Here is a 21,495-nt window from a genome sequence, read left to right on the forward strand (position 1 = left end):
TGCGAGAAGGGGTGTAATCTGTTTTTTTCAGCAGCTTCTAGTGGTTAAGTAAAATAAACCCCGACACTCACTTTACAATCAACAAGTAACAATTTATTTATCTTTCTCTAACAGTCAACAAATCATCTAAATAATTAACAAACCGAATAAACCCCTTCTAACTACTAACTGTTCCTGAATAAAACAAGATTCTAGTGATATGCTGTTCCAAAAAATACAAATCCCACTTATATAAAACAAAAATAAAAAATAGAATTTAGTCTCTCGAAATTACAGCCAGGTTATGTGTCCTCTGGAATGTTCTTTCAGGAATAATAACAAGTTGTGCCACAAGTACCTTTGATTTAGCTGGTGCTTTCTCTGAAACTTAGGGAAGACTTAGAGCTAGTAATTCTCTGTTAAGAGCTGTTATCTCTTGCAGATGGCAGTCTCCTGTCTTTGCCTAACTGTCCCTTCTTTTATCCACTTGATGACATATCAGTATTCCTGATAATAGGATTGGTCCTATGTTGTCAAAACCATCATATTTAAATTTAATTGGTTTTTGGTATCTAAGTGCTTGGTTCAAATTAATTGCCTAAATTCAAAGCTTGTCTTGATTAAAAATAAAACTGCTGCTTGGCCTGCTGACTGTACAGCTTTTTGATATAAATGTTTCAATTCAGGTATTCTCTGTGCACCTGCAAATCCATAAGCTGCTGCCCACCGACATCCTTATTGAATCTCTAAGCATAGAAAAAGCACATTATCTTTTAAAGGGACCACACACTGCTCCCCCCCCCCCCCCCCCCCCCCCCCCGCCCTAGCATTTTGGAAACACCAACATTTTATAAACACCAAGTTCTAACATTCTGCCTTCCAATCCACAAATACTGTACCCAACTTTGCAACACCTTCCGTTTGGGCGAGTTTGTCAATGTCCGCTGTTTTGCATTAAGAGCCAGCTCCTTGAGTTAGGGGCAGAGAAAACCTCAAGTACATTGAGCAACTCTTTGTATCATCTACAGGTCCTTCAACATCTGGTGCGACTGATGCAGTCTGATCACATCTGGAAAATCAAGGCATATGCAATCAAGGGTTGGTGTCTCTGCTTCGCCTTTACTTATTGGTAATTACATGTGCCAAGTTAGTTTTATTGTTCAATTCAGTACTTGGTTCCCAAGTCTGTCAAATGGAATATCTGTTTGCAGATCCTGCAATGGGTTTGTAATTCCCAGGGGTGACCTTCTAATTAGTTTACAAATCCAGTCAACTTGGTTTGCCATTTTTACATGTTATTCCCTGATAAACTGATGTGGCTTTCTGTAGGAGTGCAGAGCTGACTATATTTGATGGGTGTAATGTTACTGTATTGAGACCAAGACTCTGATATTCTCTTGTTTTCTTTTCCATGCTGATTCACCAAACCTAAACTCTGTTGGAGAAGCTTTAGGAGCCATTGGTCATGTGACTGAGCAGCTGAAGGATTTGCTTCTCTGGGCACTCCATTACGAGCAAGAGCCTGGCATCCGAATGGAAGCCTGTAACAGTATTGTGTCCCTGAACCTGAACGATGCTAATGTGCAGAATATTTTAAGAGAGCAGCTTCTGGTCGAGTCTGACCCACTTGTCCGCGAGTAAGTTAATGCACTGCGGCTGTTGGTGCAGTTAGATAATCGCAGTTAGATATGCACATAATCCTCCACCTAGTGGACAAGATAAAGCTTGGTTTCTTTACAGCTACGAGAGCCTGGGTTCTTTGTATGACAAGTTGTTCTCGAGCCTTTGTAATGCGTGCGCAGCTGACACTGAGTAGTCACGTATCCTGTGTTTGCTTCATATGAGATTGTTACAGTCAGGAGGAGGACAGAAACTTCTATCCTTTCAGCATGTGCTAGGTTTGAATCAGTCACATAAAGGTGAATAATCAGATCTTTCTATTGTATGGTGGGTCTTAGTCATGAGTGTTGTGCCTTGTAAAAGATTTGAGAACAGTGTTGTTTCTCAGATCTCATTTTGTTTGAGGCAAAAATGTAATCTTATGCAGCTTTCACGGACTAGAATTCTGACTCAGCATTGTCCTCAGCTTGTCCAGGGAATTTTACTCCGTATAGATGCTCAGGAAAGACAGCAGGAATTTAACACAAAAATAGAAGAAGTGGGGGAGCATATTGCTGTTTGACTCTACCAGATGAAGATTCCCACTGACAGAACACATGTTGCTTGATGTGACATTTGCCTGCTGAAATATGTCACTTTGTTGGAAAAAGAAGACAAAGATTGAAACAGAGATAGTAGGAACTGCTGATGCTGGAGTCTGAGATAACAAGGTGTGGAACCGGATGAACACAGCAGCCCAGGCAGCATCAGAAGAGCAGGAAAGCTGGCATCTCAGGTCTGGACCCTTCTTCAGAAGTGGGGGAGGGGAAGGGGAGTCTGAAATAAATGGGGGGGAGGGGGTGGTGGCAGTGAGGCGATGATAGAAGGTGGATAGAGGAGCAGGTAGCAAGTAGCAGGAGAGGAGACCGACAGATCAAGGAGGTGGGGATGGAGCCAGTAAAGGTGAGTGTAGGTAGGGAGTTGAGATGGGGGTTGGTCAGTTGAGGGAAGACAGATCTTCCGCCACTTCCACCACCTGCAATCTGACTACACTACCAAAGACATTCTTCCCTCCCCACCCTTATCTGCCTTCCGGAGGGACTACTCTCTCCGTAACTCCCTTATCCGCTCCACATTCCCCCTAGCCCCACCACCCCGGCACTTTTCCCTGCAACTGCGTGAAGTGCTACACCTGCCCCTACATCTACCCCCTCACCCCCATCCCAGGCCCCAAGAAATCCTGTCACACTAAACAGATGTTCATCTGCATGTCTGCTAATGTAGTTTATTGTATCCGCTGTTCCCAATGTGGCCTCCTGTACATAGGGGAAATGAAGCAGAGGCTTGGAGACCGCTGAATGGAGAACCTACACTCAGTTTGTGACGAACGACTGTACCTTCCAATCGCGAACCACTTCAACTCTCCCTCACATTCCTTGGACAACATGTCCCATCCTAGGCCTCCTCCAGTGCCTCAACAATGACACCTGAAGGCCGAGGATCAGCAGCTCATGTTTTGCTTGGGAACCCTGCAGGTCAATGGTATCAATGTGGACTTTTCAAGCTTCAAAATCTCCCCATCCCCACCCTCATCCCAAACCAGCCCAGCTTGTTCCCGCCTCCTTGACCTGCCATCTTTTCTCCCCACCTAACTGTGCCTCCCACCTCACTGACAAACCCCCACCCTCATCTCTACCTACTAGCCTCATCTCCGCCCCCTTGACTTGTCCATCTTCCCTCAACTGACTAACCTCCATCCCAACTCCCCACATACACGCACCTTTACTGGTTCCATCCCCGCCTCCTTGACCTGTCCGTCTTCTCTCCACCTATCTGCTCCTTTATCCATCTTCCATCATCACCTCCCCCCACCTCTATTTATTTCAGATTCCCCTTTCCCTCCCACATTTCTGAAGAAGCGTCCAGACCTGAAACGTCAGCCTTCCTGCTCCTCTGATGTTGCCTGGCCTGTTGTGTTCATCCGGTTCCACACCTTGTTATCAAAGATTGAAACAGGCTTCCCCACCCCAGGAATCTAACTCAGCTTGTCAAATTGTAAAAACGCAGAGGAGTATCATATTTTTTGGAAAACTTACACCTTTCTGCGTGTTACAGCACATCTTGTATTATACTCCAGGCATGGTTGCATTCATCAACTTGTGTATTTGCATCAAAAAACAAATCTGTTGGGAAAACTCAGCAGGATGACAGCATCTCTGGAGATAGAAAGCATATCTGTGTGTTTGTACTTGCATATGTTCGATCCTGTATTCAGCTGCAAATTTATTTCAGTTGGTACATATCTGTGTACATTTAGGCATGTTCATGCATCTGTATGCGTGTGTACCTGTGCGTCTGACTCTGTGTTTATTTAAGATAACAAGGTGTAGAGCTGGATGAACACAGCAGGCCAAGTAGCATCAGAGGATCAGGAAGGCTGATGTTTCAGGCTGAGACCCTTCTTCAGAAATTTGTTTACCTGTGTATGCATGCATGCCACATTTAGATCCCTGGAATGTTTATTATGTTAATTCAAGCATACAGCATAGATACTTTCCAGTTGGGTCAACTCTTAGCATTTCTGCACCACACAAATATGTATTTGTTTTCTCTTTTACTTTTCGGTCTGATTGTCCTTAGTCTAATATGGCCACAATGCATGCATAGACCAATGACTGAGCAATTAAACACAGCAGGACCCTGACCCCGACTCTATCGTGGGAAACCTCTACACACGCACTGATGAACTCAGCATGGTCCACACGTGCTGCCATTGTCGTTAATGTATGAGCTGCTGATGTGGAGGGGCTGGTGGAGGGCTATGACTTCTCTCATGTAGTTGAGTTATTCTAATGAATGTAAACTTGATTTGAGCGAAAGCCCTTCAGCATGACAAATTTGATGCTGTCTACAATGAACTAATCCTGAACAATGATGAGAGGTGGTTAAGTCAAGGCAAGATCCTACTAGAATTTTAGATCTAATGCCTGAAATGTCACTTTGCATACCTCATTCCTTGAGTTAACGATGAGCTGCCAGACAATGTGTGGATCACTCAACTTCAGATTCCTTTACAGATATAACATCAAAACTAAATGAGCTGGACTATGAACTTCAGGGAAGGGACATGTCAAATCTGTGCTGTGAATACATTTAAGTTGAAACTGGGTCTACAGTCTTCTCAATAGTGAAATAAAATGCTGCTGTTCTCCATATCTGGAGATATCGAGTATGGGGATAATTACTGTGTGAAAGGTTATTGAGCTGAGCATCAGGTCAGGGACCAGTGAATTTTTGGGGACTTGTCAAAAGATCTATCATTTTGTGCTTTTTAAAAGCAAGACCTTACTTTGATCCCATCTACATCTGCGAGTCAGCGTTCTCCCAAATAGAGGTACTCAAATCTAAGTATTGTACCGACCTCTCAGATACCCAGTTGATGGACTATACACCATTATCAGCCTCAAATTATAAGCCAGACTTCAAGGCACTGGCAGATAATGTGCAGTCACAGTCTCACACTGAGACTAAGTAAGGACAAAATGAAAAATTACAGGTACTTGGTTCTATACTTAGCACTAAAAATAAGCTGTTCACTCTATATTTTCTTAGAGCTATGACCTGGGTTGGACTTAAATTCAGAAATGGTGTTTAAACAGGCTGGAGACCATTGGGGTATATCGTGTACACCACTGCTACTGAGCATTGGTGGAAGAGGAAGTGGATGCCCAGTCGAGTGGGCTGCTTTGTTCTGGGTGGAGTTGTTCTTCCCGAATGCTGTCAGAGCTGCAGAAATGCTACCTGACCTGCTGAGAATTTTCACTGCTGTTGGTTTTCACTTCAGGTTTTGTCTCTCTCACCATTAACTACAGGAACTGTATCCTTCAAGGTATGGCAACTCGGTGAGACCGAGCCCTTCTTAGTAATAAGTATCAAAGTATTCCCCCCTCTACTTATCCCTCTATTCAGATGTCATTCTGTACCCTTGGTGCCTGTCCAAGTGGAACTGAAGGTAGAGAGCACTGAAGGGTGGTTGGGGGTGGGGAATGGGATGGTAAGTGATCTCCTTGTGCATGTTTGACTTGGATGCCATGAGACCTCCTGGGGCTTGTAGTCAATGTTGAGGACTCCCAGGGCCATTGTGACTGTGTACGATTATATTGTCACGTCTGTGGATTAGAACATAGAACAACACAGCGCAGAACCGGCCCTTTGGCCCTCTGTTGCACCGACCTAATCTAATCTAATGAACTAATCTAAGCCCATCCCCCTACACTATCCCATCATCATCCATATGCTTACCCAAGGACTCTGTCGTTTTGTTGGGATGAGCCACACCAGGGGATGGTACGTTTGCTGAAAGTTATGATTTTATGGCTAACAGGTTGTTACTGGACTATCCCTTGAGAATACACTGTCAATTTTGACACCAGTCTGCAGTTGGCTTTGCAGATAAATAAGACTGAGTGGTTTTGTTGATTCTGGTGCCAGTTGTTTAGACTAACTTTATTCTTTTTAGATGTGTTCATTGTGGATTGCTGGGGGTGTGAGTGGATGACTGGGTGAGAGTTGATGCACACATGGAGGCTTTCTGTGTTTGTACGTGTACGTGGATGGATGTGTACCTGTGTGTAGGTTAGGGCCAGTGCGTGTGTATGTCTGTGTAGGGCTCATTACCCTCTACCAACCAGATAGGCATTGTCCATGTGTGGAGTGGGCTCATGTTTATGAGAATTGTCCCTACCATAAGAAGGATTCGATTTGATTTATTATTGTCCCATGTACTGCGATATAATGAAAAATATTATTTTGCTTGCTATCCAAGAAATCATGCCCTATATAGGTACATCAGGGTAATGGAACAGAATGCAGAATATAGTCTTAGAGGTGCAGAAAAGGTGCAGAGAAAGATCAACTCTAATGTATGAGAAGTCCATTCATAAGTCTGATAACAGTGGGGAAGGAACTGTTTTTGATTCTGTTGATCACCCTGATGTACTACATTCTTGCTGTAGCAGGAGTGCAGTGAAAAACTTTGTTGTTTTTACGGGCACTCCATGTTTGAATGCCTCCAATCAGGTCCCTGCCCAGGTCACAGTATAAAGACAGTGACATTCTGTAAGGCTGTGATGAAGGTAAACTATTCTACCTCATCCTGCTTGACTTGATTGCAGAGATTGACATTTTCAACTGTACCATCCTCCCCAGCTATCTGAGATTGGCTGTGGTTCCTGAGTCAGGTTTGAACGAAGATGAGGGTAATCATTTCCTTCAGCACCACAACTTCTTGAGCATAGAATCTGAGAATCATAGAACTCCTAGAGTGCAGAAAGACGCCATTTGTACCTGTTAATGAGAGAGACTAAAGTGGTGGTTGTTCTTATGCACATGCCTCTTTGAATGTTTTGTAGGAATAATATAATCAGTTAAGTATTGGTATTAACTCTGCCCATATGGGAGCACTACCCACCACTACATTTTGTTAGCTTAGCAAAGCAGTGCACTCCTTCAGCTGGATTGTCACAGATACTGACTGCTGTGCAATTTTATCTCCTAGAGATGTGAGCTTAGCGCTGCAGAGTCTAGGGGGGAGCAGCGAAGTCAATGAAGGGATGCTGCCAAAAATCAAACAACAGGTAAAAACTCTGAAGACACTTTTACATCTTACCTCCAGAGGAACTATGAGCAATTTTTAAAAATTCACTCATGGGATATGGTGTCTCTGGTTAGTTCAGCATTTATTGCCCATCCTAATCACCTGGGGGCAGTTAAGTCAATCATGTTGCTGTGGGCCAGACCAGATAGCGATAACAGGTTTCCTTCCCTAAAGAACATTAGTGAACTGGATGGGGTTTTCCAATAATTGACAATGGATTCATGCTCATCGGTAGACCTAATTCTATACTCTTTTTGGAATTCAAATTCAACCATTTTCCATTAGCTGACTTTCTAGACTAATAGTTTAGTGATTATACCAGTAGGCCATTACCTCAAAATACAGTAGAATCAAAATTGTGTGTCAGACATTGGCCTCTCAGGAACTTGATGGGCTGAATGGCCTACCTATATTTTGGCCTTTAAGTACAGAAGACTGATGACAACTGTACAAGGTATTGGTGTGACCAGACGTAGGGGATATATTGGAAACAGTTCAGGGAAGGTTCACAAGGCTGATTGCTGGATGAAGGGGGTTTATGAGGAATGGTTGAAGCTATACCTAATTAGAGATTGAAAGAACGACAGGTGATCTTATTGAAAAGTGAGATGCTGAAGGGGTTGGCAGGGTAAATGTTGAGTGATGTTTCCCCTCATGGGAGAGTCTAAACCTAGGGCCACTGTCAAGGTGAGAGATCGCCGTTAAAGACTGAGAAGAGGAGGAATTTCTTCTCTGCAGGTCATTGGTCTTGTGAACCTCCCTTACCCAGAGAGCAGTGGAGACTGGCTCATTGGTTGTACCTGTGGCAGAGATAGACAGACTTTTGATTTATAAGAGAATCTAGGAAGTGGAGTTGAGATCACAAGGGGATGAGCACATAAAATAAAGTACAGGTACTGCAGATGCTATACCTGATACAAAAACAGCAGATGCCAGAGCACTCAGCAGGCCTGACAGCATCTGTGGAGAGGAACAGAGTTAACTTCAAGTTTGATATAGTGTCTCACTGGACTTGAAACGCTAACTGTTCCTTCAATCCACAGATGCTGGCAGATCTTCTGAGTTTCTGCAGCATTCTGTTTTTATTTCAGGTCAGCCAAGATCATATTGCATGGTGGAGCAGGCATGAGGGACTGTATGGCTTTCTCCTGTTTTGTTTAAAATGTCCATTTTCTCAAAAATCCTTTGGACCCCTTTCCTAAGCAATCATAGGATTTCCAGTGGCCTGCCATACATCATTCCAGTGTACATGGGAGTTACACATGGAGACCTTGCAGAATCCCCATAGCAAAGGATTGCATAGGAAATAATTATTCTGCTCAGCAATTCCCCTACACCTGGAACCCTCTGCAAACCTGCATTTAACTTCATAAGAATCCTCCAAATTATCAGTACATGATTAGTTTAGATTAAAAGTCCAACTTTCCTAAGTTCTCCTGAGTAACAACTGTCCCGAATTTACCTCACAGCCAACTACTCTTTCCTCATCCTGACCTGACACCACTAGTACCGAACATCACCCTCTCACTTCCCCCAAACCACACCCAGTGGAACTGATCGTCCTTCACCCTTTTGCTGTTCTGCACCCAATGCCTATTTTCCCATATCTGGACACACTCCCCCCTCTTCCCCAATTCATATCCACCAACCCTGAAACCCACGTTCTCCCCAACAGGCCTGATTTCTCCATCTGTCCCCAACCTTCCTTAAACACTATCACTTACCTTGCCCCTTGCTACTTTGCAGCCTACTTGGTAGTTTTACTCTGTATCTAACCCTGAACTGTCCCTGTCCCTGGAGTATTTGACAGGGACTGTGTAGAGGAAGCTCTACTCAGTATCTGTCCTGGGAGTGTTGGGTGGGGAGTGTAGAGACCTTTACTTTGTTAGAAGAGTAGCTTAACTCTGATTCAACCCTGTGCTGTCCCTATCCTGGGGGTATTTGCTTACAGTGGAAAACACTTTGAGTTGATGAGTGACACGTTTGGTGAATTTATTTTTAACAGATCAAGACGCTGTGTCAGAAAGATGTTGTCATTTGGAAGCTGCTAAGGGTGGAGATGGTGAAGTTGAATATTGCCCAGCAGATTGAGAGGATCGATCTCAAGAAACAACCGGAGCATCTGACAGCCCTGCGTGAACAGATTGAGCATCTGAACAAGAGCGTGATTGGTGCGCAAGAGGAGTAGATTCAGCAGGGATCTGGGAGTAACAGATTGCCAGTGGGCTGAATGAGTGCTGAAAGGGATCTATGAGTTGTTGGAGATAATGGGAACTGCAGATGCTGGAGAATTCCAAGATCATAAAATGTGAGGCTGGATGAACACAGCAGGCCAAGCAGCATCTCAGGAGCACAAAAGCTGACGTTTCGGGCCTAGGGTCTAGGCCCGAAACGTCAGCTTTTGTGCTCCTGAGATGCTGCTTGGCCTGCTGTGTTCATCCAGCCTCACATTTTATGATCTAGGAGTTGTTGGAATCAGGTTTGGCCTCACTTCAAACATCCCCTACCCACTCAGTCAGTAAGTCACCAGATTCTCATTTTGGACATGGAGGTGGTTCAGAGATTAGGCACCACACACTGAAATAAAACCCATAGGTCAGTGGGCAGGGTTGGGTCTTAATAGTTGATGGTGCTGGTTTGGGAACAAAATGGCAGCTCAGTTAGTTGGAACCAGCCATCAGAGCAATGGTACAGTTGGCAGGGTTTGAAGCAGCAAGTAAGAACACTGAGAAATTGACTCTCTCTTTGTTCTAGCTCCCCGTCTCCCTTCGATGGAGATCAACTCTGAAGATGACGTTAAGGAATGTGAGGCTGAAATTCAGGTAACTGACCATTGCACCAGGAGTGTTCACAAGCTGTGCCTGATCCCCTTCTGTCAGTGCCAGCCTGACCCTGACCCTTCCACCCTCCTAATCCCTTATTTTACACACCTTCCCCAAGTAGGTGGGCATGTCAGTCCATGACTTCTGTCCCTGAACCTCTCACTCTGGCTCAGTACAGTCCAGATCAGGAACAAAATTCCAGCCAGCTGGCAGCTCTCTGTGGGAGAGATAGTAGGAACTGCAGATGCTAGAGAACTTGAGATAACAAGGTGTAGAGCTGGATGAACATAGTGGCCAAGCAGCATCATTGGAGCAGGAAGGCTGACGTTTCGGGCCTAGACCCTTCTTCAGAAAATGATAATGGTAACAATGAATAGTAATAACTCTCTGCCCACTACCCACTACTACATTTTGTTAGCTCAGCAAAGCAGTGCACTCCTTCAGTTGGATTGTCACAGATAGTGACTGCTGTACAATTTTATCTCCTAATGGTTCTGGAGGAGGGTCTAGGCCCGAAACATCAGCCTTCCTGCTCCTCTGTTGCCGCTTGGCCTGCTGTGTTCATCCAGCTGTACGTCTTATCTCAGCTCTCTGGGATGTTGTTTTCTTTGGTCCCTAGTCCCTGCTGATCTGAACTTTGCTTGTTTTTTTGTTGCAGTCAATTCTGGACAGCTCTAGTCCAGCAGCTTTGCAGCTGAAAAAGGAAAATCACTTGGTCGAGTGCCAGCTGAATGGGGAGTGGCAAACACTCAGTGAGGATGAACTGCACTATTCCAAAGCGCTGAGGAAGGGCAAGTTATAGCAGCCTGTCAGCCATATAATGTACAACAGCCAATTAGAAAAGGAATTAAAGCACAGAAGAGATGGAGACAGAAAGTTAAGTTTAATAAATAAGCCAGAAGTAACAGATGGAAATAATCAGAGTGAGTGTGTTTCTGAACACAGCACTGAACTCTTCCTATAGTGTATGGGAATACTTCATTTTTATATACAGAGCCATCAAATCTTTGCAAAGTTTAATTGAGCATGCTCTCTGTCAAGTGGATCAATAACCAGGATTAATCACGTAAAATAATTAGCAAGCCAGTTAGGACACCAGCTTGGTGTTGTGAAGGCTGATGGAATCAGATTGCAGAGGCAAAAGTTGGTGAGTGGTACTAAGACGGACAGCTGCATGAGCTAGCACTTGCTTGTTGGACTGAATAGTCTTTTACACTTTAACACTGGAATTTCTGTTCTATCAACCAACAGATGTCTTCTGTTCCGTGGAACTCTGTCTATAAACAATCTTCTCTTCATCTAATGGAACAATTACTACCTGTTGTTTTTAATTAGACATTCAGTGATACAGAACTTGAGTATTATTTAAAAAACAACACATTTGTCCAAGTTTTGCTTTTTACACTCTTCAGGACAATTTACAAGAATACTAATTTGAGGGGAAAAAACCCACATTTTATATTGGATGAGAGGATAGTGATTTGTTGGCAGGCACAGTGGTGTTGCCATGGAGAATACACCCATTAATGCTGATTGACAGCAGCTTGGTTTTGTCGAATTCAAACAGGTGCAGTATGTATACACATTCTTTCTGTTTGTAAAGCACAGTGCCCAGTGTATAAATATGTAGCTTCCAGTATAAATCCAACTGCTAAAATCAGCTCAAAAATTCTTTGCATAAAGATTAGATAATTTTGAATCTGCAAAGTGTCCCAAACTGTTAATTACTTGGTGCAGAAACAATAGCTTAACTGTGACAACAGGTTTCGGGTAATGGTTTCTCCGCCTAAAAAGTGTCAAGTTACTTAAAACATTTGTCTTATGCCAATTTAAAAACTGTAACATCAAGAAATTATTGTATTCTGGCTTTCAGTTTAATGGCTGATAATTATTTGGCACACTGATGAAATTAATTTTAACATTGCTATGGGCAAGTCCAAGCACCTCACTCAAGGACAGAAGGTGATGTTACTGTCTGAGTGGATCATCTAACAAAGGGACGGGCAAGAATGAAAGCATGTCCTCAAATCCAATCTCAAGGAGCTTTTGACAAAATAAAATGACCCCATTACCTCAGTTTTGATGTTTGCACTACTGTGCCATGCTTCTTTTGAGGAAGGGGGAAATCTTAATGGCCTTATTTCAACTAGAAAAGAGCAAACTCCTAGGTTCAAACCCTTCAACTAGCAAAAGGTTTGGCGTTCAGTCTGTTTCATTGAGTCACAGACATGATTTATGTTAGATGAATTACAGAATAGTGGGGGAACGTGTGCCTAAGATATATGGGCAAAAATTAGTTTAGGTTTCCGGATTTGTGTTCTTTCCTTCTATCAGAATGTTGGGCCTGGTATCCCAGCAAAATGTGGTCAGTAAATCAGAGGCCCTTCCTCCAGCCTTGGTCACAAATGCATGGGAGAGATAGTAGAAGACTTGCTATTTGGTTGTCATACATTAATCTCTGTGACTTTACAAGGGGGTGGTCAGTGTTTCTAATCTGAGAGTAAATCACCAAACAATGGTTTCCCACCAGATTTTTTAAAAAAATCTGCTAATAAAGTAGCAAACTATAATTAATGGAATTTAGAAGCGAGGTGGAGTCTAGGCCAATTTTAATCATAGAAAATAGGCTGAGTAGAGCAATGTTCTTCACTGGAGCAAATGGAATGCACTGCCTGAGAGGCTGGAGCAGGCACATTCAATTGCAACAATCGAAAGGAAATTAGACTATTATCTGAAAATGAAGAATGTACAACATTCCAGCAGTATGACAAAATAAATTGCTCATTTGAGAGCCAGTGTAGGCAACAGCCTTAAACAGTTCTGTGATCTGCGTAGTGTTTGTGAATAACGTGTACTGTACAGGAGTATCTGCAGTAGCTCATGTATCAATGCAGAATAACCCCACATACCTGTTTTCCTATGAAATACAGTCTAGGGCAGTTGAATGGGCTAGGTTAAGTGCATCTGATAAGCTAGTCTGGTCCATTTTGTACAAGGGGTAAGTCAGAAATGGAATTGAAATGAACATAATTCATTACACAACATATCAGGTTCAGAAATACATTGAGTCACATTTATTCAGATTCTTGAAATAGTTTCCAATCAGTGTAAAATCATTTATTGTAAACATTCATTCCGATCACACTGACAGTTCACAGCTTCACCCATGACGCAGTCTCACAATCATTTACAATATGGTCTACATAATACGTAGCGTCATGGCCACTTGCGACACAGCCTTAAGGGGCCATATACAATACACAAAGTCATGGCCACATTACATGTAGCTGCAGAAAGCAGGTACAAAACGCAGCCTCTCTGCTCTCACGACACACGGGACAAGTACTCAGCATTGGTGCCATGTATTACCCACACGGTGTGAAAAGGGTACACAATTCACAGCCTCATAGCACAGTTTCATTGAGCTAATCCATCTTTCAAAGAATCTTTTCTTGATACCTCATCCAACTATTGAGCTTGGTACATTTTAAGCTTAAAATCTTGAAGGAAAAAAAAGCCTTACTTTTAAAAAAATCCAACGAAACGGTCATGGTCAGGTTGCAATGTTGCTCAAGGCCTGACTGTGACCCCACACTCAATCAAACTATAATGTCATCGAACCAAAGAATAAATAAAACCACAGTGATATGTAGCAGGCATCACACAGTATTAACCAAAAAAAACCCCCCATCAGAACGTGTCTCTACTCCAGCCACGGTTTTCACTATCAGAACTGGACTGGAATCGAGACTTGCCCTCAGAATATGGCCTGAGCATCAACATCAACATCCATTCACAATATCCTCCATTTCACAATCCTTATCACGTACAATACACACTCACAAATTCCACCCCAGATATTTTCTTAAAAAAAAACTTAGTCCTGTTTGAGAAAGCACATTTTCATCTGAATGTAATTCTCTATCAAGGCATAAAATTAATAAACAATAAGAAATAAATGGTATGCAAATTGACAGACTAGTTTCTGGCTGTAGGAATCAGTAAGGATTCCACAGGGCAGCTCTTGAACTGTGGGAAACTGCCACACAAATGTATATTTGAGTTACAAAATCCACAGTATTACACTCTGACACATGCACTCACGCAGACCCAGACTCTCAAATACACACACAAACCAAATCATGCACACAGATTGAGACGCACCTGCATGCAGTCCAAGACATATGCACACAAACACAGTGTGCACAAGCTTGCGCAGCAGTCACTGTTGATCGGTATTCCCACTACTTCACTCGTTTCATTTAATGTTCCATTCTGTCGACTTTCGCCCTTCAGGCAACACAGCCTGTGTTGCAGGGCATACAGATCTGTGACACCTGCAGCTGGTCGGTTTAGTCCAGATGTGAAGCCATCGAGACTCCTCCATGATCTGCAGCAAGTTTTAGAGACTATCACTGCGGAATGATGGAAATGTACTGTGTAAAGACAATTCTTTTTTACAAAATCTTCTAAATTGCTTCCCAATTTGGGAGGTCAAATATCTTCTCATGGGTCCAACTGGCTGTTCTCTTCAGCATGTTCACAAAGGTGCTTGGGAACATCCTGCAAAAATCAATTGAAAAGGTTTCAGAATACCATGGGCAGACAGACAAGGAGTGAAGGCCTTGTTCCACACCCACACTGTCCTGACAGGTGAGACTGCAAACTCCAGCTCGGACAGGTAACCCGTACATTTGAACAAACCCCTCAGTTAGGTTCCAGTCTGTAACTCACTCACAAGAATCTTATTTATTTATCTATCCAAGACACACTCTTCAAAACTCTTGATTAGATTCAAGCCTGGTCTGAGTATCTGATATCGTACACAGTATGTTGCAGACTGTAACTCACCCAACCACACAAACCTGCAATGAGATTCATGCCTTTAGTTCACTTCCATTATTTTTACCACACTACATAAAAACTCATTATAAACCCCTGATTAGATGACAGCCTGTAACTCACTCCTAAGTGATTGTCAAATAAACTGGGCTGGTGCTGATTAGATTCTCACTTATAATTTTGCCTCAGGTACAGAGTGCTGATTGGATTGGCCTTGACTAGTAATTTTTAATGTGACCTTGTTCTTTCCTAGCCCCTGGACTTTCCTCACCTGTTTGGACCCATTTTTCACAGAGAAGAAACCATCACAGTTGCGCCAGCGACACTTCAGGGTCTGGAAGGAGGGATTGTGGTGATCAGACAACAGGTGATGCTTCAGGTGACTGAGAACACCAAAAATCAAAGTACAGCCAGACCACTGCAAGGGAACAGGCAAAAAATTAAACAGGTTGGGTGGGGGGGGAAGAGGAGGGGCAATGAGTGAAAAGGAGGGATAAAATGAGAGGGAAGGAGGACTGAGAGAAGGAGGAGGGGCAAGCAGGAGGGCATCGGGAAGGGGTGGGGATGCCGATGGTATATTTGAATACGTCAGGCAGATTTGCAGAATGGTTACCCAGCACAGGAGGCTCTTCAGTCCAGCCTGTATTGGCACTCTGTAACAAATCACCCAGCATCAGTCTCTCATTACTCCGTGTAACCCTTGCCTTTCAGAAAAAATGCTACTTATCCCTGCATCTCCCTCACTCTTCATTAGTGTGTCCCAGAGCCGAACCACTCACTGTGAGAGAAAATGCTTACGTTGCCAGTGCTTCTTTTGCCAATTACCTTAATATGAGTCCTCTAGTTCATGATTCCTTTAATGGGGAATGTATTATTCTACGTACTCCAGACCCCTCATGATTCTGAATATCTCTATCAAATCGCTTGACCCTTCTCCAAAAGAGAATAGCCCCAATTTCTTCAATCTATCCAAGTAACTGAAGCATTTCATCCCGGAACCATTCTCATAAATCCTTCCTGCGCGCAAACACACACTCAGTGGCTTAAGCGTACAGCCGAGAACTGGATACAAAACTCCATTCTCTGGACGAAACCAGCATTGTATACAAGTTTAAAATTATCATCTTGCTCTTGTTCTCTATGCTCTATTAATAACATTCAGCATACTGTATGTTCTGGTAACCATACTCAAAACTGTACAACCACCTTCAATGATTAATGCACATATATACCCAGGTCCTTCTGCTCCACCTTTCAAAATAAAAATGCTCTATACATTCTTGCTACCAAAATAAATCACTTCAGGCTCCTTTACAGTTAATGTCATCTGCCATTTGTCTGCTCACTCCACCAAGCTCTCTGTCCTATAGATATTCAACATCATCCTCCCCTCAACACTTCCAGATATTGTATCATCCGCAAATTTTGAAATCAGCAACAGTAGAGGTCCTAACATAGAGCCCCTGGGGAACGCTATTATGAATATTCCTTCAATCTGAAAAGCACCCATTAATCAATATTCTTGTCTCCTGTCAATGAGACAATTTCCGGATCCAAAATAAAAACAGAATGCTGGCGAAACTTAAGTCTGGCAGTATCTGCAGAGACAGAAACAAAGTTAAAGTTTCGAGTGCCATATGATTCCACTTTGGAACTGAAAGAAGCTGGAAAATGCTGCTTTACGTTGTTGACAGAGGAGCAAGAGGAATAAATTATGAGGATGCCCAGAGCAAAAGACCTCGGCGGTGATAAAAGTAGTTAAAGGAGTGACAAAGATGAAAAACAGGTATAAACGTTAGCCGCGAAAAGAAAAAGCCAACAAGACACAAACAAGACAGGGCCAGCAGAGAGTGAGGGGTGTAAGAGAAACAGAGGACAGTAATCATACCCTGACTGTGGGCTGAATCCTAGAGACTGTAAAGTGCCGAAGTGGAAAATGAGGCATTGTCGCTCCAGCTTGCATTGACCTTCATTGGAACACTGCTGCAGGCCAAGGACAAAATGTTATCACAAGAGCAAGGTGGTTTATTGAAACTGGAAAGTCAGGGCCATTCTGACAGAGTGGAGGTATTCAGTAAAACAGGGACCCAGTCTGTTGCCAATGTAAAGGGGACCACATTGTGAGCAGTCAATGTAAAAGAGGGAGTTATGCAGATAATGGATGCATTGGGTGTAATTGTTCAAAAACTCTTGGATTTTGGAGAAGTCCTGGAGGGATGGAGGCAAAAAACAGGTAACTATAGGTGGAAATAGCCTAACACTGATTCCAGTGCTTCTTCAATAATAAATCATTAAGGAAATAATAGCAGCTCATTTGGGAAATCATAATCTAATCAAGCAGAGTCAGCATGGCTTCATGAAAGGGAAACAGTGAGAAGGTGGTACAGAAGGGTCAGGGAAAGAGCAAATACAGTGAAAGAGGGAGACAGGCTGAAATACAGTATGACCTGAGTACAAGAGTCAGGGAAACAGGCAGATTCAGCAAGAGCTGGGTACAGCAACAACCAACTGCTGTATAAAAATAAACAAAGTTATTTTCATACTTACCCAACAGCGATAGTTTTGCATCAAGTTCAATCGCACAGCCTGTATGCTACCATCGTAACAACCTGTATAGATCTAAGAGCAAAAAAAACCAAGTTGCTGATCGAATGTAGATAGGCCAACAAGGGGTGAAGCCACATTAGATTTGGTACTGGGAATGAGCCTGGCCAGGTGTTAGATTTGGAAGTAGGTGAGCACTTTGGTGATAGCGATCACAATTCTGTTTTGTTTACTTTAGTGATGGAAAGGGATAGGCGTATACCACTGGGCAAGAGTCATAGCCGGAGGAAAGGCAATTACGATGGGATTAGGTAGGATTTAGGGAGTATAGGATGGGGAAGAAAACTGCAGGGGATGGGCACATTAGAAATGTGGAGCTTCTTCAAGGAAAAGCTCCTGTGTGTCCTAGATAAATATGTACCTGTCAGACAGGGAGGAAGCTGTAGAGTGCGGGAGCGGTGGTTTACAAAGGAGGTGGAATCTCTGGTCAATAGGACGAAGGCGGCTTATGTTCGGATGAGATGTGAAGGCTCAGTTAAGGCACTTGAGGGCTACGAGGTAGCCAGGAAAGACCTAAAGACAGAGCTCAGAAGAGCCAGGAGGAGACATGAGGAGTTGTTGGCGGATAGGATCAGGGTAAACCCGAAGGCTTTCTACAGGTATTTAAGGAATAAAAGAATGATGAAAGTAAGATTAGGCCCAATCAAGGATAGTAGTGGTAAGTTGTGTGTGGAGTCAGATGAGATAGGGGAACTTTAAATGAATATTTTTCAACAGTATTCACTCTAGAAAATGACAATGTTGTAGAGGAGAATACTGAGATACAGGCTCCTAGACTAGGTGGGATTGAGGTTCACAAGGAAGAGGTATTAGAAAACCTTCAGAGGGTGAAGATAGATAAGTCCCCTGGGTCGGATGGGATTTATCCTCAGATCCTCTGGGAAGCCAGGGAGGAGATTGCCGAGCCTTTGGCATTGATCTTTAACTCGTCATTGTCTACAGGAATAGTGCCAGATGACTGGTGGATAGCAAATGTGGTTCCCCTGTTCAAGAAGGGGAGTAGAGACAACCCTGGTAATTGTAGACCAGTGAGCCTTACCTCAGTTGTTGGTAAAGTGTTGGAAAAGGTGAGAAGGGATAGGATGTATAATCATCTAGAAAAGAATAAATTGATTAGGGATAGTCAGCACGGTTTTGTGAAGGGAAGGTCGTGCCTCACAAACCTTATTGAGTTCTTTGAGAAGGTGACCAAACAGTTAGATGAGAGTAAACCAGTTGATGTGGTGTATATGGATTTCAGCAAGGCGTTCGATAAGGTTCCTCACAATATTGTACAAAATGCGGAGGAATGGGATTGTGGGAGATATAGCAGTTTGGATCGGAAATTGGCTTGCTGAAAGAAGACAGAGGGTGGTAGTTGATGGGAAATGTTCATCCTGGAGACCGATTACCAGTGGTGTACCACAAGAGTCGGCGTTGGGTCCACTGCTGTTTGTCATTTTTATAGATAACCTGGATGAGGGTGTAGAAGGATGGGTTAATAAATTTTCAGACGACATTAAGGTCGGTGGAGTTGTGGACAGTGACGAAGGATGCTGTAGGTTGCAGAGAGACATAGATAAGCTGCAGAGCTGGGCTGAGAGGTGGCAAATGGAGTCTAATGCAGACAAGTGTGAGGTGATGCACTTTGGTAGGAGTAACCGGAAGGCAAAGTACAGGGCTAATGGTAAGATTCTTAGTAGTGTAGATGAGCAGAGAGATCTCGGTGTCCACGTACACAGATCCTTGAAAGTTGCCACCCAGGTTGACAGGGCTGTTAAGGCGGCATACAGTGCTTTAGCTTTTATTAATAGAGGGATCGAGTTCCAGAACCAAGAGGTTATGGTGAAGCTGTACAAAACTCTGGTGCAGCTGCACTTGGAGTATTGTGTACAGTTCTGGTCACCGCATTATGAGGAGGATGTGGAAGCTTTGGAAAGGGTGCAGAGGAGATTTACTAGCATGTTGCCTGGTATGGAGGGAAGGTCTTACGAGGAAAGGCTGAGGGACTTGAGGCTGTTTTCATTAGAGAGAAGAAGGTCGAGAGGTGACTTAATCGAAACATATAAAACAATCAGAGGGTTAGATAGGGTGGATAGGGACAGCCTTTTTCCGAGGATGGTGACGGCGAGCACGTGGGGGCATAGCTTTAAATTGAGGGGTGAAAGATATAGGACAGATGTCAGAGGTAGTTTCTTTACTCAGAGAATAGCAAGGGAATGGAACGCTTTGCCTGCAATGGTAGTAGATTCGCCAACTTTAGGTACATTTAAGTCATCATTGGATAAGCATATGGATGTACACGGAATAGTGTAGGTTAGATGGGCTTGAGATCGGTATGACAGGTCGACACAACATCGAGGGCCGAAGGGCCTGTACTGTGCTGTAATGTTCTATGTTCTATGAATCAACACCATGAGTTTCATAACTGATCTTGAACCAAGCAGCTTGCTAGGCCAGAGAAAATGGGAACTGCAAATGCTGGAGAATCCAAGATAACAAAGTGTGTGGCTGGATGAACACAGCAGGCCAAGCAGCATCTCAGGAGCACAAAGGTCTGATGAAGGGTCTAGGCACGAAATGTCAGCTTTTGTGCTCCTGAGATGCTGCTTGACCTGCTGTGTTCATCCAGCTACACACTTTGTTAGCTTGCTAGGCCATGCTGGAGGGCAGGTGTGAACCAACCACATTTCTCTGCATCTGGGATTGCATAAAAATCAGATTAGCTAAGGAAGGCAGATTTACTTCAAGGAGAGGAAGGAACCAGATTGGTTTAATTGTCATCACTGAGCTTTCCGTTCATTATATTTAACCTTCCATCTAGCTGCCCTGGTGGGATCTTGTTTCTGTCTACAGCATTAGTCCAGTCCTCTGCTTCACTGGATTTACAATTTGGATTTATCAAACAGATACTACAGCAGTGACCTTGCCATTCATTGCTGTATCACAGAGCCAGGTGGGGACAGGGACATCTCCTTGATTCCAGTGGAGCACTGCAAGTTGAGCGTTCATATTTAATCAGGTTGCTGCTGACACTCACCATGCTCTTGTGTATGACCATACACATCAACATATCCTTGTGGCCACCGTATACCTGCAAACGATCATGTGACTAGACACCAAAAGAGAAGAAAAATGACACTGTTAAGACAATTCTTTCACATGCTCTCATGCTTAACTTTAAATTGGGTAAACATAGCCCTGTTAACACAGGTAAACAATCTCAAAGCTCTTCACAAGAACACAATCAAACAGAATGAGACACAGAGCTATGTGAGGATCCAACAGCAGAGCAGTGGTGGTGGTGGATGGGGGGAGTGAATGGATTTGGTTAGAAAGCTTAGGCTCTTGACAGTTCAAATAATGATGCGACAATTAAAATCTGACTGAGGGGGATAGAAGTAGAGGCATTTAGGCATCTCAAAGTTTTGCAGGGTTGTACGAAATTAAAGACATAGGAATGGAAACAAAGACATGAATTTTAATGTCCTCAAAAGTCTTTTAGACATAAATACAATGACAGATACATTTGACTGTTATCTGCTGCACAATCTCACACAAACAAGTGTGACAGGAAAGAGACCATCTGGTGAAATGTAAGACCATGTCACCATTAAAATACAAGATAATTGTGGGCAGAACCTAAATAGTGTGTGGTTGGTGCAGGTGACTGGCCTGAAACCTTCAGTATTGTATTGTCATTTTACACAGCAACAAACCTGTAGCCAGCTTCACAGGTACATTAGCACCAGCAAGTCAGAGTGCTATGAACCTTCTCTTCGGGTCACAGCAGTCTGGACAGTGTACTATTCCCCAGTTCCTCTTGAACTAAGCAGGCAACAGTTTCTAATCTCACAAGCTGATACCTGATACAAACTCTTGGCTCTTTTGTACGCCTGAGCTGTTCACACTGATTTCAGGATTCAGAACCTTTTAACTGGATCACACATCACTTCTCCGAGAGCTTCTGAAATTCTGGTTTTCTTTTTATTTTCAAACAGTAAACAGGCTTCT

At 43.3% G+C, this 21,495-nt stretch overlaps 2 protein-coding genes across 4 annotated transcripts in view; one reads left to right on the forward strand and one right to left on the reverse strand.

Annotated features, from left to right (window-relative positions):
* Window positions 1–15,259, forward strand: part of heatr4 (HEAT repeat containing 4) — a 61,466-nt gene extending 46,207 nt beyond the window's left edge. The window contains exons 12-17 of the mRNA XM_059649336.1: window positions 1,008–1,077; window positions 1,427–1,616; window positions 7,136–7,214; window positions 9,240–9,405; window positions 9,989–10,056; window positions 10,715–15,259. Of these exons, the coding sequence (XP_059505319.1) occupies window positions 1,008–1,077; window positions 1,427–1,616; window positions 7,136–7,214; window positions 9,240–9,405; window positions 9,989–10,056; window positions 10,715–10,858 (717 nt within the window). The 3' untranslated portion in view covers window positions 10,859–15,259. The remainder of the gene's footprint in view (window positions 1–1,007; window positions 1,078–1,426; window positions 1,617–7,135; window positions 7,215–9,239; window positions 9,406–9,988; window positions 10,057–10,714) is intronic.
* znf106a (zinc finger protein 106a) overlaps window positions 13,103–21,495 on the reverse strand; it is an 80,510-nt gene continuing 72,117 nt past the window's right edge. For 2 of the 3 annotated variants that reach the window (XM_059649333.1, XM_059649334.1), the window contains 3 exons: window positions 20,522–20,593; window positions 17,446–17,517; window positions 15,329–16,881 (listed from right to left, as the gene is read on the reverse strand). In XM_059649333.1, coding sequence (XP_059505316.1) covers window positions 16,657–16,881; window positions 17,446–17,517; window positions 20,522–20,593 — 369 coding nt within the window. In that variant the 3' untranslated portion in view covers window positions 15,329–16,656. The other variant, XM_059649335.1, reaches the window with a different exon arrangement.

This window comes from Stegostoma tigrinum, chromosome 10, assembly GCF_030684315.1.
Source record: "Stegostoma tigrinum isolate sSteTig4 chromosome 10, sSteTig4.hap1, whole genome shotgun sequence".
Lineage (NCBI taxonomy): Eukaryota > Metazoa > Chordata > Chondrichthyes > Orectolobiformes > Stegostomatidae > Stegostoma > Stegostoma tigrinum.